This window comes from Caloenas nicobarica, chromosome 3 (genome assembly GCF_036013445.1).
Source record: "Caloenas nicobarica isolate bCalNic1 chromosome 3, bCalNic1.hap1, whole genome shotgun sequence".
Classification (NCBI taxonomy): Eukaryota; Metazoa; Chordata; class Aves; order Columbiformes; family Columbidae; genus Caloenas; species Caloenas nicobarica.
Window position 1 is genome coordinate 49,684,935 of NC_088247.1, and position 16,071 is coordinate 49,701,005.

At 42.1% G+C, this 16,071-nt stretch overlaps 1 protein-coding gene across 4 annotated transcripts in view; it reads right to left on the bottom strand.

Moving 5' to 3' along the window:
* FYN (FYN proto-oncogene, Src family tyrosine kinase) overlaps window positions 1-16,071 on the bottom strand; it is a 141,743-nt gene that overhangs the window by 27,477 nt on the left and 98,195 nt on the right. For all 4 annotated transcript variants that reach the window (XM_065630543.1, XM_065630545.1, XM_065630546.1 and 1 more), the window contains 5 exons: window positions 12,563-12,820; window positions 11,859-11,955; window positions 8,472-8,570; window positions 7,279-7,382; window positions 2,466-2,615 (listed from right to left, as the gene is read on the bottom strand). In XM_065630543.1, coding sequence (XP_065486615.1) covers window positions 2,466-2,615; window positions 7,279-7,382; window positions 8,472-8,570; window positions 11,859-11,955; window positions 12,563-12,809 — 697 coding nt within the window. In that variant the 5' untranslated portion in view covers window positions 12,810-12,820. The remainder of the gene's footprint in view (window positions 1-2,465; window positions 2,616-7,278; window positions 7,383-8,471; window positions 8,571-11,858; window positions 11,956-12,562; window positions 12,821-16,071) is intronic.

Genomic DNA, 16,071 nt, shown 5'->3' on the forward strand with positions numbered 1-16,071 from the left:
AACTTGTATCTTAAAACAGGTGCAGCAGAGCCGAACAAGGTGAAGAATTGCAATTGTATTTCAGACTCAAACATAATCTTTATTCTCCCATGCAAGATTTCTTTCTGGGCAGCTGAACAGTTTGTTTCAGCATCAAAAGGTGGGCAAGCACCGAAGCTCCTTGCGACATCAAGCTCTACCTCCTTAGCACAAGTGCTGAGGGATTGTGGGCAGTCCCTACAGGCACCTTGACATGGACCTTGTTGTGTTTCCTGTAGCGAGACAACAAAGACCACAAAACAGGGAAGATGAGCTGACCAGTTGGCGTGTCTTATTCCAATATAATTCCAATGGGAACATCTGGAGAGGGGCTACTCAAAATACAGATAGTATCTGGAAAGCTTCCTTATGAGTTTGGACAGCTGCAGAAAGAAACTGGAGGTTTTTAAGACCCTCCTTGCTTTCTTTAGTTGAAAAAAAATAGCTTAGCATGCTGGTGCTCCAGTTAAGCCCAGACTGCACGTACAAGAGCTTACGCTTGACAGGCCAGCTGTTAGGGATTGGGTGAATGGTGCTTCAACTTCAGATGTGCTCTTACTGGACTTCAGTCTGATGTCAGGACACCCTGGGGATCTCAACATTTTTCATTTGTAAATCTCATCTGTGAAAGTCCAGACACTGCAGTTAATTTTATTCTCCAGGTAAGAAGTGGCAGGGAGAAGCGGGAAGTCTGGGTCACAAGGGTACTGGGCAGTGCCATGGCAGCGCAGCACGGGGAAACCTGTGCCGTGTCTGCACACAGGTGCACTCAGTACTTCCAGCTCCTGACCCAGGACTGCTTACCTGAGACCAAACTGCATACTGTCTACGCAGGGAGCCTGGTTTCCAGCTGCCTGGACAGGAGGTGTCCTCCAGCCTGGACACTTAGGGGCTGAAGGGTGGGCTGCAGAGCATACTAGTCCTGCTGTGAAGGCACTGACCTATGGTCTCAGCAATGGTTCTTCAGGAACCGTGCTGGTCTTTAGAGTCACTCAGGCATCTTTGAGCTCTCCCTAGAAGTAAATCCAGGCACTCACAAGGTGGTGTGCTAATCTACCTCCCACAAACCCGAGTGCAGAGCAGGTGGTTCAAGGCAGCAGGGGCTGGCATGGAATGAGGGCTCCTGTGTTGACCTGGATCTGGCAGATTGCAGGTGAAAACTCTGGAATGTGGGTCTGTACCACGCTCTCCTGAGCTGCCCTGCCTGGATCCTACTGATTGTGCCTCTGTGTTGCACAGAAATGGCTCTTTCCAGATCTATTTGTTTCTACATCTGTGCGTGGAAAATACACCACCCAAATAATTTGACCACAGAATACTCAAAGTTGACATATACCAGCTGGTATAGTGGGGCTGAAAATGATCTTCCTTAGATGTGGGGTTTTATACATTAGTCAGCTTAGTTTAATGTAGAGTCACCAGAAACAACTAGAAATTCTCCCAAGCAGCATACACCCATCAGAAATGGGGCGGAGAAGACAGCCAGATGTCTAGTATGAATAGCATAAGAATACAGCGGACAGAATACAAAGAATACAGAAAAAATACCCCACAGAGAAGCTGTTTTCCCAAGTAAAAATTATGTAAAGTTTTTGAGCAGCGAGCATTTGAGGTCATCTGTTAATATCACGAAAAGCTAAAGTAAGGAAAAAAAAAAGCAAAATAATTCAAAATACAAATTTCTGCTTAAAAAATGACCCTACTGAGAAGCATGACAGTCTTCTATGTAAGAACTGGTTGCTCCTATGCAGAGGTTTGGGGGGCTTTAAAGTTGTATCTGTTGTACACCAATTGCCAGTGATAGCAAGATGCACTTTTGGGTTGAATAGTGCATGCCACATTTTAATCACAGGAATTAAAAAAAAAAAAAAAAAAAAAAGAGCTTGGTGGGTAGACACAAACAGTGTGCATAAAGGAACACACACCCTGCCATATTTATTTTTAAAATTAGACCAATTATAATTTCAATGTTGATACTTTGCACATTGAACACAAATCCAGCGGGAAAATTTGGGTCAGGTAATATATGCAAACCTTTTGGTCATTGCTTTCAGTGACTGAATTCCACAACGCAATTCCCTATTTGCTTTATTAGCAATACTGTGCTGCAAAGTGGTACAGATTAGCAGTCGCTTACGTACAGGGAATTCATGCTCTGAGATGTGCAAGTCAAATTCAGTAATTGTGTTCGGTTAGAGGAGGGAGAGCAGGCAAAACCTTTACCTGAGCAGAGTGCTAGCTTTTAAAAGCTCTGCCACTGTACAATGTGAACAGCACTCAAAGACATTTATAACAGTAATGGGAAAGGGATAATGGAAGATGCATTACAACAAGCAAGAGACATAGCTCAAATGACTCTTTAGGGTGTCTTACATATACATCAGATCAGCAGCAAATACTTTTGCTTTAAAATACTTCAGAGTGCCATGTACTATCTGAAAAATTACCTGAATAATGCTGAACCAGCTGCTGAAGAGTTTCAAATTGTGCCCGAGTTGTGATATAGTATCCACCATTGTCAAGTTTACGAATCTTATAATGTTTGACATGATCTCCTTTCATATCGTCCCAGTCTCGAATAGACAGGGAATAGGCACCTGTTTGAAGCAAGAGAGAAAGAAAAAATTGTAAGTAGCTTTTAGATACAAAGATTTTGGTTTGTTGGTCAGTTGTTATAAAGTGAAATTGCCTCCAAAAAATGCTTAGTGTACCTTGAAAAAGAACAAGTGAATCTAACACAATGGAGTATCACAGAAATCTTAACAATATTCACACAACATCCCTTTCACACTTTTCTAGAAAGAAATCTGGACTTCTGTGTAAAGGAAAACGAACTTTTTAACATTTACTATTTCAGGTTGTTAAATTGACTTTTCTTTTTCTAAGTGTCAGGTTACACTGCAAATACTATACTCTGGGTAAATGCCAGCGGGTGGTAAATATCAAGATTTTCATAGGAAGCACTGGAGATAATGACTTCATATATGCGTGGTGTTGTTACCCAGATGGATCCCAAACTTCTTCACAAACATTAAACAACCACATTAGCATACTTTGTATGTCACAGTCTTTGGATGGTGGCACTACACCAAGACCGTGCACCAGGAGATCTGCATGTTCCACTTTCCGAATCCATGCTGGAGCTTTAGAGCCTACTGGTGGGATTCAGACGCCCAAACACAGGGACTAAGTGCCACGTGAGATGCCCCAGGACATCTGCTTGGCACTTTTCCCACAGGCTGTCACATTTGTCTGATCCATGTTGATGCCCTGCAGGCATTTCAAATGGCTCTGGATGCTCACAGCTAGGGAAAGGAAACTCAGTTGTGGGGCTGGATTTATTATATAGCCTGCAGGTGGGCTATGGGCTATAGGCCCATATATATGCCCACATCTAACCTTCTGGTGCTATTAGGAAAGCTGAATCCTGTCCTAGTTTCCATGAGTGTTATGGCACTGTAAATATTGATGGCGCAAGGCAGGTTTGAGGACCAGTTGTCTGCAGTCGTGGGCAGCTGAACTGAACCCCAGCTTCCCGCTGACTGTAAAGGGAGCTTGGCCACCTACACAGGGACCTGGACATTCAGGTGTCTTAATTTGAAGCACAGTTCTACTCTATATACAGAGACACCCACATGTTGGTTTTCTAGAGCGTCGAAAGCAAAGCCACATTTTACAGCGTAATGCAGTTTCTGAGCAAAAGCATGACCATTTCAAAGGTGGTGGAGAAGACAAATCTTCACTCATGGCTCAGATGAATACTGTATTTACTCAAAGGTAATTCAGACATTAAAAGGAAAGAAAAAACCCAACAACAAACAAACTAGAGGTAACTGGCAGCTGCAGAGATCTCAAGAAGGTCCTCCTTCTGGATCCTGGGCTGCTTTCACTGGTCACCATGTCAGCTAAAGGCAGGAAAGGAAAACCACCAGCAGATAATTTTGGACAATGTGAAAGGTGATTTCCCACAGGTCTGACAGCAAACAGCACCGACTGCAGCTTATCCCAAGATAGGGCATTTTGCAACACACCTGACAGGTTCACACCCTCCAGAGCCACCTCCAGCTAAGTGAAATGGTTTAAAGAACCACCCTCCCAGTTAGGTGGTTGTGATTCCTAGTGTAAGATGTCTTTCCTGGATGTCTCCCCGGGAAGAAGTTTCCACGACCACGTTAACCTGCACCAGGTTGCAGTGCTGAGTGGCTCACTGCCGAGGGAGCTGCAGTGAACAAAACGTCTCCACCCTAACTCCAAAGACTTCTCAAATTCCCTGTTGTTTGACGTCTAAATAGGAGGAAAAGAGCTAGCACTTACACAGATGATTCTGTTTTATGCGAATGGGAGACATCCTGAGAGGAGTGACAGGGTTTTTATTTTTAAGTGTAGAAAAATACTGGGTTTAAGGATGTTTTTCTGAGAAGGTTCTCCCACTGAGTCAGTACATCTCTCTCAGCTAGGAGTTCAAAGCTTTTTGGGGATTTGCAAGCACATCTAGTGCATGCTTTGTACAACCACTCTGGGTTGTACACTGTCAGCCTATCTTCAAAATTTTCCAGGCAGTGTTCTCCACCTCTGCATTTCTAAGTTTTGATCCACGGGCACCAGCTGTATTTTCTTTAGTCACGCTCCCTGCCTATCTGGTCACTATTTTAGATTCTTTAGGAAAATGTAAACAGTCTGTGGCTCCGGGTCTGCAATCAGAGCTGTGTGGGTGGCCCCCTGTGGACCCCCGCTGACCTCAGATCAAGTTGCAGGACTGGAGCTTTAGTTCAAATCTGGACAAAAACAAAAACCAAGATGGATTTCATTATTCATTTATTTAGGCTGTTGGTTATTTATACTAGTCATTGTTATCTGATGATGACTTCAAATTGAAGATATATACATAACAAAAATTTGGATAGAAATACGACATTACAATATATCATACTAATGATTTTTTTTAAAAAAAACAAACCTAAAACCAGACAGCCTTGAAGGGTGGAGATTGAAACCAGGTGAAGGATTATACAGACAAGAGCTGATGAAGTACCTGGGTAGTCAGGCATTGAAAAAATGAAAAGCCATCTCCATATGATTTATTTTGGAAGTAAAAAGAGAAGACAACCATGATCAAGGGAGGTTAAATTCATTCTGAAGTCATCCATGATGATACTTTTAACATGATCCTGTTTAATTTTATTATTGTTTTTATTTAAAGCAGAAGGGACTATTCTAGGTCACAAAACAATTCCTGCCTCAAGCCCAAGATGACTAGCTGGAGTAGGGCATTTTGAGAAGACTTACGGGAGAATGCACAATTCAAGCCCTCCCAGCTGACTTTTTTCTTTGTCATGAACAAGTTCCCTCTCTGTTCTTCTAACAACATACTGAAACATCACAAGGATGAGAAGGGAAATAGGCATTTTTGACAAAATCCATGCATGTTTGCTTTTTCCAATTGCTTTGATGCAAACTTAGCCTGAAGATGTAGAACGTCTGAAGTTGAAATGCAGAGAAATTAAGATGGCTGCTATAAGTCCATCTGTGATGGATTACTCCATTTCCCCAAATGTTTTTACGTCTCACAAAAAGCTCTAGAAAAAAGCCCTGACCTAGCTAAGTGAACAGCCCTGCAAAACATATCCCCTATCACTGTATAAAAAATGGTCAAAACAGACTAAACTGATAATGTGTTTTAGAGAAACAGTGTTGTGTTTGCTTTGAGGATCTATGCATGCCTTTTTAAACTTGGCCCAGAGTGGAATGAAGTCCTGCTCCTCACACAAATAACAACAACCGTTGGTGAAAACAAACAGGTGGAGGCTTCTTGCAGAAAAAGAGCAAGTTAGAGCCTGTCTTGCTCCTGGTGAGAACGCCTCACTGCTACATAAGGTATGGTGAAGCCGTGGGGTGCCAAGATGGGAAATTATCTGTCTGAAACAACAGCCTGTCTAGTCAGATTTTGCATCAGAAAGAGTCCTCAGAGTTACGGGCAGCAAAGGAAGAATCCAGTGACTGCAGGAGTCAAAAAGTTAAAACTTACATCTTTAGATGACAGAATGGAGCATCTGAAGATAGGTCAGGTCGAGAGGAGTGGGAAGTTGTGCTTCTCTTCTTTAAGCCCCTTTACCAGCCATGACTCCAACCACTTTGCGTACTAACTCTAGCTGACAGAGTGTGCTCTGATGAATGCACTGATGAGTCAGTGCTTTAATTACATGAACCATCATTAGACTTCAGAACTCAGACAGAATTAATTCTAGTGACTTATACTTCACACAGCCATTGTTTTGGATTGCTAGCTAATTGAGAAATGGCCAGGTTTGTTTTCACTTAGTTGCAGGTTTTCTCCTCTATAGTTGTATGAGTTACAGAGATCTTTTCATACATGTGAAGCTTTGAAGAAGATGTTGACAGGCCTTATGAACAAAACATAAAAGCCAAGGTAGCATCCACTGAGAAAACTGGAACTCCTCCAATATTTTTAGAGGGAAGGAGGAGAATACATCCTTTCACTTGATTTCAACAGAATGGATACGGTTGAATACTTTGTGAATATAATAATTAGAAATATTTTCAAGTCTTTTCATTGTTAATCTATGAATGAAAAACTACTACATCTTCCCTCCTGCCCATCCCCCCTGGGGATCCAGCATTTCAAAGGGGAAAGGCCAAAAAATCCCCTCATCTTCCCAATATAATAACAAGTACCCCCCCCACCCCACCCCAACCCCTCCTATCTTACCTTACATATGCCATGCAAGAAAGTTCAAACACTCTGCTTGTTCTAAAGCAAGCAGTAATTTTCACCAAACTAAACTGGAGACTCCCAGCATCTGCTCACAGTAGGCCAGCTGGCTGTGCCTGGACTGGACCTGAATGTGGACACCAGGAGGTCTGCCTTTTCTAGTCCCATCCATAGCTGCTGTTTTAAGGGGCCACCCAACTCCATTGCAATAGTAGTATCCTCCACACATGCGTTGAGAGGGACAGTGTGATGCTCAGACTGTGGCAGCCAAGCAGAGCACCCTGCCTGTGCATGACCTGCACTGCAGATACCATGGGTTGAGCAGGGCATGGGTTGCACTTGGATTGTTCTCTGCTTTGAACACTTACTCTGTGACCTGGGATGTCCACACACTCAATTCCCTAGCACACACATATGCAAGATGACACTTATCTCTACCTTCATACCACTGAAAACAGTATTTTACAAACTTAGCACAATTTTTCTTATGTATCTTCTCATTCATAGTCAGAATATCTTTGTCAGCCTACCTTTGGTAGTTTCGCTCTCCCGGATTAGGAAGGTACCTCTGGGATTTCCAAATGACAACAGCTGCCTCTCAGCATCTTTTCGGCCAAGTTTGCCAAAGTACCACCTTAGGGAAACATCGGAAATAGTAAGACAAATGCTGCATAGGATTACTAGGTAGTGTCATGGAGCTCAGATATGAAGCATTATTTGTGGAAACTTTGGTTACTCAAGTATCTTTAACCATTTGTCTCATACTGTGTCTCTTATTTTGGGAAGGTAACGTGACAAACTGTGCAGCAGATGTTGTATACGTTGTGCAGTAGCACTTTGCATTAAGCCTATAATCAGTAGATGCTGCGAATCCTTGTTTGGTGTCTTATTTGACAAATGGAGAGCAAGACTTGGTGAGGGAAAGAAATAGACAAGGAAAAGGGCAGAAAAATGCATCACTGCCAAAGAGCAGCATCTTTGCAGATGTTGCTGTAAATTACATATTCGACTTACACAGTGATGTATTAGTATTCAATATTTTTGTTGCAGTACAGCTATAAAACCTCAGTAGAAGGACTAGATGCAACCACTTTACTGTGGTAGTATAAGGCTTTTAGAGTTTTGGTACCTTTTGCCTTCTTGTAGCAATTTTTCATTTGGGTTTTTGGTTTCACAATCAGCCAAGTACAACCTGAAGTACAGTCTACAGTAGTACCTGCTCAGCTCTATAAGCTCCTCCAGTGTATCTTTTATACTGGAAATAATATGGATACACACAGCACTCCACTTTTTGCATAGGTGTGCCTTCATTATGCTGCCTGCTGTATACGTTGTAGGCACCATACCTATTGGCAGGTATTTGTTGATCCGACATGCCCTCTTTAAGAGGCAGTTCGCACGCTAATTGACTCCAAACATTTTTACAAGGTGGTTCAGGAAAAGCGAGGGCATCTTTCACTTAAAGTTTGAAATCAGTCAACACTCGAATACAGGAAGCAGACCTACGTTCCTTTAGGTTTTCTTCCTTTTTTTTGACATTGAAAAAGCACTGAGCTTGTGCTTCTTTTGTTACTAATTACCTAATTATTTATCAGTGCCATTAAGAACTGAAATAAAAATAATGTAAGTAATTTGAAAAATTGCTGCAATCAATCAAAATCAACTCCTCAAACCTCCTTCTAATACAGCACTAATGGGTCTTTACAACAAAAAGAAAACATACTCCTCTGCTTGGATGGAATCAACTGGAGCCACATAATTACTGGGAATGTAACCAGTTTCGCCTGTTGTCAAGGACCGGGCCTCCCACCAGTCTCCTTCCCTGCAGAAACAGAGGTGAGGAGGAGAAGTGAGAGCAAGACACAGCTGTAACGACAACGAGCTGACTTTGCTAACAGCACTTGCAGCTGCACAGTGTAAGAAGCCACAGCAACTCATCTCTTTAGCACTGCATGCTTCCAAGAGAGCTGTTTGCATCTAAACCCAAATAATATACATAATTTTTTACACCTATTATTATTTCAGTGGTGATTAGTAGTGTAGACTTCCAACCATAGCATAATGGCATAAACAGGCATAACAACCCAGTGAAATCAGGCTGGGTGACAGCTGGATTTGGACTAGAATATTGAAAACTGTTTCCATAGCAATTATTCTAATACAGACCCTTGAGAGAGCTTACAGAAAAACTGCCAAACTGAAACATCCACTGCTAATTTTAAACTTCTATGGGGATAATTAATCTGAAACCCAAAGATATCAAAAAGCCATCTATCAACATGGAGTCTTAGATTGCCCTTAAGGACCACACTTCATTGTCTAGATTCCCCCTTTTGGCCACCTAGAGGAGGTATCTGAAGTAGCAAAGGACTTAGCTGCATTTTCAAATGCTTACAAAAACCCATTCTTCTACAACATGGAAATATGAAGAAGTCCATGCAGGACCTCTTATGGCAGTGTTCCACAGGCACGGCATCAATGTTTGTCGTTCACTGGTGTGCACAGTGGGACAAGGTACTGCCCTTCAGACAATACGTGCTGCTGTAGAATATGCAGCTTTAAGAGGTTCAGCTTTCTACAGGTTGCAATGATTTGGGATTTAGCAATCTGTATTGAATTCTCAACACCAGATTCACCAATGTTTAACTCCTACCACTACTAATAAACATTCTCTTTTCTATTTCTGGACTCCTTAGAAACTCTTTCTTAGTTCCCTTCTCTGTAAAACAGAGATTTATTCACTATATAAAACACCACTATCAAACATGACCAGAGAATTCAGCCTCTTCTGTAAGCAAGCAGTTACAGAAAACACATTGTCAAAGCTATTCCTGGCAGCAAAGGTTGTGTCGAGGTGAGCTCTTACTTTAAATTTTCAACTCCACTTTCTTTAACAGTTTGAAGAAGTATGAACTCTATGGAATGCAAGTAGAAAACAGCTGTGATTAGTCAAAAAGATGTTTCCAATTCTACAGTTCAAAAAATCAAAGAACAACTAGCTTTTCTGGAGGCTGGCAGCTGACAGTATTTTAATACACCTTGTGTGCATTAGTAGCCCAGGCAAATGGCCCTATCTGTTCACAGCCCTAATTTACCAGCTGAAGTGCTAAACCTTCCACCATATGTTTCTGTAGAATATTTCTGAGAGATTATGCCATACTGTGGTTGATAAATTGTACCATTATATTTCTTCTCCTTACTGTACAGAGAGTCCACTAGATGGAGGTATTTTATCATATCTAGGGAAGAAAAAAGCAATCCCGTAGATGATCACAACACCAGGCACAACCCCCTCTGCTTTGACAGAGAAGCTTAAATCTCTCAAAGCACTGCCAGAAAGGAGGAGGCATGCAGACTTTTTTCACAGCTCTTAATTTTAGACACCCAACTGAGGCAGGAGGCCAGTCAATGGGGCTAGCCAGTGGTGGTGGGGACACTGGGGATGGGCAAGTGTTTCTGAGCGCCCAAGTCAGGCTCTGCTCTGAACCACCCCTGCAGGTACCTCTTTCCCCTAGACTGCCCTTGGTATCATTTCTGATTTCAAATCACAGGGATACCCTCTGTCTGCCATTTCAGATATTGCTGTCTTGGACTTTTAATCCAAAGCACAACTCAAATTTCATTTGTTGAGAGCTAAAATAAAAATCCAAACTCCTCCAAAAATTCCGGACAGACTAGTTTTGTTCACATATATGCTTTCCGGTTGCAAGCAACGTCGGCAGGCTCTTAAATGTTTTTTTTTTCATACAATTTCTGATACAAGTGAAGAGAGGAGGCATTCCCACAAAAAAGCTGCTTTCTGGAAATTCCCAGCCTGGCCGTCACTACTCCAGGAGTGTGGTTAGGTCCATGTTTATAAGTAGACAGAGCTGACTATGATGGGAACTGAGCTTCTATAATCCTACAGGAAAATCAGTGGATGCTTGGGGTTTTTTCTCTAGAATGCATGGAATTTCTTTTTGTTTCTTTTTGTCATGGTATAGTTTGTGCAAGGATAGGAAAGCAGCATGCAACATAAACAAAAAATGGATACCAGGCTAAAAAAGGTTTGTTTTCTAAGTGCTAATTTAGAAATAGAGAGGTTTTTAAACTGCTGCTCCTCTTCAAGCTGTAACTGAAGTTGCTGGGCTTTCATTTGCATCAAAGCTCTTCAGCTTCATGGCTTAACAAAATATTCCAGAGAATTACCTCTTTTTTTTTTTTATATATATATATATAACTTTAATGCACATTGAGCTGACTCCAACCCTGGAGTAGTTCTATTAAAATTAACAGGAGTTGCACCAGGGATGAATTTGCCTCACTGTCATAAGAAAAAAAGATGAGAGAAATATCACAAAGCCTCTAGAAAGTGACATACTTGGTTGTTAACCCATTTCTATCTCTACATGATAGCAATATAGAACATAACACAGAGCCTTCAACTTTATGTTCTTAGCCAAGATTTACAAGATGTTCAGATATAGGTCAGTAGCACAGTAAGCTTTCAATGTTATTTTTAAATTACTAAGGGATTTTTTTCTATGGGCAGTTAATAAAATTAATTTTAAGCTGATGATTTCCAGGATGGAAGTGTGGTTTTCATGCCAAATGCAACTATACAATGGTGCATTCTCACTTAACAGAACTTCCTAGCATGTTCTGACTGTATCACCTACCTTTAAAAGGGAAAAAAAAAGCTGTTGAACTTGGCATGCAAGTCTGGGTAATGTCTCTTTTGTGAATCAGTTTTTAGCTTGTTTCTGTGCAGCAGATTGCAAAAAGTGTTAGTATATGCCTTACAGATCTTCTGTGACTACTGGTAAAGTACAGAGCTGGTACTCTCAGTTCTGAATGTGAGGTTACTGTGAAATGTAAGCAGTGACTCATGCAATCTAATGCTTATTTTTGAAGTAAAGCTGCATGTGGTTGAAGTGTTTTGGGTTTTTTTTAATAATAAAGGACTTTGAAAAACTGAACTAAATACAAAGACGAGTAAGCACAGAGTAAAACCCCTATGTATCTCAAACAGCCAACGTTAGATTTAATAAAAACATAAGCAGATAAATATAACTGTCAACATTATATGTTTAAAAATATTCAAAAGCATATTCCCATGCCTGAAACTTACGAGCTGTTAAGTATTTGAAATTTTTCTCCTTTGTGAAAACTCAAGTCATCTTCTGTTCTTGCTTCATAGTCATAAAGTGCCACAAAAAGAGTTACACCTAAAGAAGAAGATAGGCGAGTTACACTCCATCACAAAAAAACAGGAGGGAAAGGAGCCTGAAGAGATGAAGTGCCTACACCAAATTTAAGCTACTCCAGTTGCTGAGGAGCAAAATAAACTGAAGCCTTCTACTTTTTGGAAAACCATTCTAATCCCCCTGCCTTTATGCAGCCAGCGGGCATGCCACCTCATTGACTCTGTACAGTCACTAATACTTTTGGTTTGGTACCCACACAGAGTGTGGGATCACAAGTGGGCAAAGAGGATTTGAAGACAGAGAGAGTTTGGACACGGCCATGCAAAGACCTTCCCGTGAACTACTTGAGCTGGCCCAGACTACACTTGCTGTTCCCTGGTAGAGGGATGAGGCAGTCAGTGTGCCAAACTGGGCATGTATACAACATTTCTCACCCTCTTGAGTGAACTAGCACCTGCAAGTTAGCAAAGGTAAGGCTGAAGACCCAGCTCCACCCATACCTTCAGTTCCTTGCACTATTTAATGACTTAACTCTCTCCAAAAGCTGCATGTTGACACACTTGTGCCTCTGCTGTAATTATGTGATTGATGCTCACTAAGAGCACCGAAAGAAGACTTTGAAACTCACCTGTCCCTCCTCTTGTACGCAGCGTCCCTGTATGAGAGGAGGAATTGACTCCACCAAACACAGTCAGTCCTTGGCCTCCTGTGGCATGGAAGTTGTTGTAGTTTGGGATCGAAGTCACACCAAAGCTAGGATAGTGCTGCGGAGTGGGATCTGTCCCATAGCGGTAGCCCGAGCTTTGAGTTAAACTGCCATCCCTCTCATCAGTCAGTTTTGTTGCTTCTTTGTCCTTACATTGCACACAGCCCATTATCTAAAATCCTAGGAGAGGAAGGAAAGGGCAGGTGATCATCTGTTGATGCTCACCAGATCTCCCCCAAACCCACGGATGATGAGGATCAAGTTAAGTTTACTGCTCAAAAACTAAGTACTTTGAAAAAAAAAACCAACATGGCAGATTGAACATAAACAGCAACATTTTGGGAAAAGCTCACACAAAATCTTCATCGCGGTGGTTTCCCATGAAGGCCTGGGGAAGGTGGTCCTGCTGGACAATGCCTTGCATGGAGTTAGGAGAGGATGAAACCCCTCTCGCTCACCCTTCACCAGGAGAACATGACTGGCAGGCAAAGGCCACAGCCAAAACGTGCAGCTGAAGGTGTCCAAGTTTGCCCTCTAAAACACAGAGCGAGGTGCTTAGCTTATGGTTGATGTTTGACCTTGCCAACCACGCAAGAGCTGACCTCACCTAACTGCACCACAACTCATTCCGTGGCTGGAGGTCTGCCTGATGGCCAGAAAAGCAGAAGCAATGTGCCGATGGTGATCGCAGCACAGGAAGGTAGTAGGGAGCTCATCAGATGGCACAACAAAACCAAAAGGAAGCGCCCTTTTACATGGTACCAAACCCAAGTGTAAAACCTGCTGGTAGTGGATGGTCAGGCTGCCAAAGTATATATATGAGTCAAGAAACTAGAACAAGTCATGGAGGAATTAGCACATCAAATCCAAAACATCTCCAAGTCCGGATCCCTGACAGTAAGAAACTGAGAGTGTACAGCTTGGAAAAGGTTGCACTCAGTTTTTTCATTTTTGTAACCTCTTGTTTAGCACCCTCATGGGGCACTACGCAGGCCTGGGTTAATCTCTCTTAATTTTAGATGCTACCTCTTTCTTTAGGTGAAGGGAGACAGAGGGTTATTTGCCACATCTTAGAAGCAGCCCTCCGAGGTTAGTCCTGTTAGCTGGTATTGCTTTTCATCTGTCAGCTCTATCATCTTATAATCCATGTGCTGATGTTACTGAACTCTTTCCTATTGACTCAAGCTGAATCTAGACACAAAACCCGAATTTCCGAAGCTGAGCTTGATGAATCCAGGGAATCAGATACTTGTCTGGATGCTCCCTTGATCTGAACCAGTATGGTGAATGTTATGGGTAATCTGGCACACAAACGACATACTCTAAACACCGGGGCTGCAAGAAGTGCAGTGATAATGGAAAAATCTTTTAAAAAATATAATTATTAGGCATACTTTGCCCAGAATATATAAATAGACAGGGAGAAAATGCACATGACAGAAAAAACCAAACAGAACAATAACATATAGTGAAGCACATTTTTTTTTCATATTTCTTTTCACATTTAGGCCAATATCCATCACTTAGGGTAAACAGCAAACATAACCTTTTTCAAATATCCTCATTTTTCTCTAGTTGCCAAGCTGGCTATTTTGCATGCCTTGCTCCAACAGCAACACAAGAAAGTGTTTTTGACAAACTCGTGGGATTCAGAAGAAGCCTATTCCTCTGCTGCTGATGCTTGAAAAACTAAGCAGTAGCTCCCTGCTTCTTTGTGACAGTCCACAGTCTGGATACCTGCTTCCTCAATCTAATCTGCCTAATTAAAACCCCTTTCATTTGAAAGGTATATTCCACAATTTGAAGATACTGCCAGTTATTCTACAAGCCTGTTCAGAAAAACAACCACCATTTAAATGTATTTCCGTGAGCTGTATTGCCTGCAGCTAGCACAGGTCTACTGTCTCTTGCTCTTAGCTTAACTTAAAGGAGCCCTTTTTGCATTTCTCTATTTCCTTAAAGTCAGCCCATCCACTCAGCAGAGTTCCCTCACTAGAACTTTTAAGTCTTTTCACACAAATGGGAAGAGACGAACAGAAAAAAGGACTCCTGACCCTGCACTTGCCTCAGCGGGTGGCGTGAGGTGGGATCCCTCAAGAAAGTAAAGCAAAGCTTGAGGGAAAGGGGTTTGCAGAGGCGAACAGCCCGGAGGCTGTAAAACACGCTGCTGCTGCTGCTGCTGCTTTGGCAGATGTGCTGACCTCCAGCCTCCGCTCACCCTGGTAGCTGGGTTGGTGCTGGAGGTGCAGGGTGTGGTGCTGAGGCTCGAGGTTGTCCAGCCCCACAAGGACCTGGAGTGACTCCAGGTGACCCTGCGGGGACTGTGATGGGTGCAGAGGTGCCCTGGCCAGCTTTGTATCAGCAGTGAAAAACTGCTTGTGCAGATCTCTCTGCTGCTTTTACCTGTTTCACCGGTAGACCAAGGTTTTATTCCATTTCCATTAGGAAAGGTAACATTTCTCAGATGTGTGAGTTATGGGTCACACAGCTTCTACCCATTACCAATTATTGGCTCTGGAGCCCCTCTGTTTGGAGATGTCACTTAGAGGTGAGGTCTTCCCAGCCTCTCCCAGCGCCAAGAAGTTGTGAGGGAAATCCCAGCGAGGGAGAAAGGGCAGAGGGAGGCACAGACTCTCCAAATATGGCAGAGTGAGCCATTACAGTAGACTGGTTAAAAAAATGTGCAAGTGCTGGAATATACACTTACTACAAAACAGTTAAGTGATACGCAGGCTTTCCTATTTAAAGAAGAATCTCGGCAGCCTTTTTGTTGTCTCGCAACCTTACCTCTCTGTGAAACTCTATTGCTTCCTCCCTTTCCCCTCCCAGTTCTGTTTCTCTACTTATTTTTTCCCATGTGTTTTCACAGGAAAAAGCAGAAAAGAAAATGAAAGAAAAGAAGACATGGGAAACATGAAACCTGGAAGAGCAGTGGGAGGGAAAGGGGTTTTCTTGTTGCTCATTCGCAAACTCAGCTGAGCAGGGAAAAAAACCTCCACTGAAATCTGGGAAGATTTCATCTAACAAGTTACAAATGCTGAAAAGACAGACCTACACACTTCATTTATGTGTGTCAAGGAGGAAAATTGATGAGGAAAACTTTAAAACTACAAAAATAAAATTGTTCAAAGTATTAATTCAAAAAAGTGAATAAACCAGGAGATGGTACACATACGTCCTGGTAGTTTCAGAAAAATAATGTTTTGAGGTTTTTCTTTTTACTAGGAATGGTATGAATAGAAAACCAGTGAATTATCAGTTTCTTACTTTTTGTTTGGGTTTTGCTCCCTTTGTCTTTTTGCTGGCAGTGGCAGCACACAGGGAAGGCAAATTTGATGCAAAGTGAATGACTGACAAAAAGGGCTTTTTCTTTCACTTGCCGTTTCCCACTTTGTCACAGTGTCTAGACAATCCAAGTATAAAGACCATTT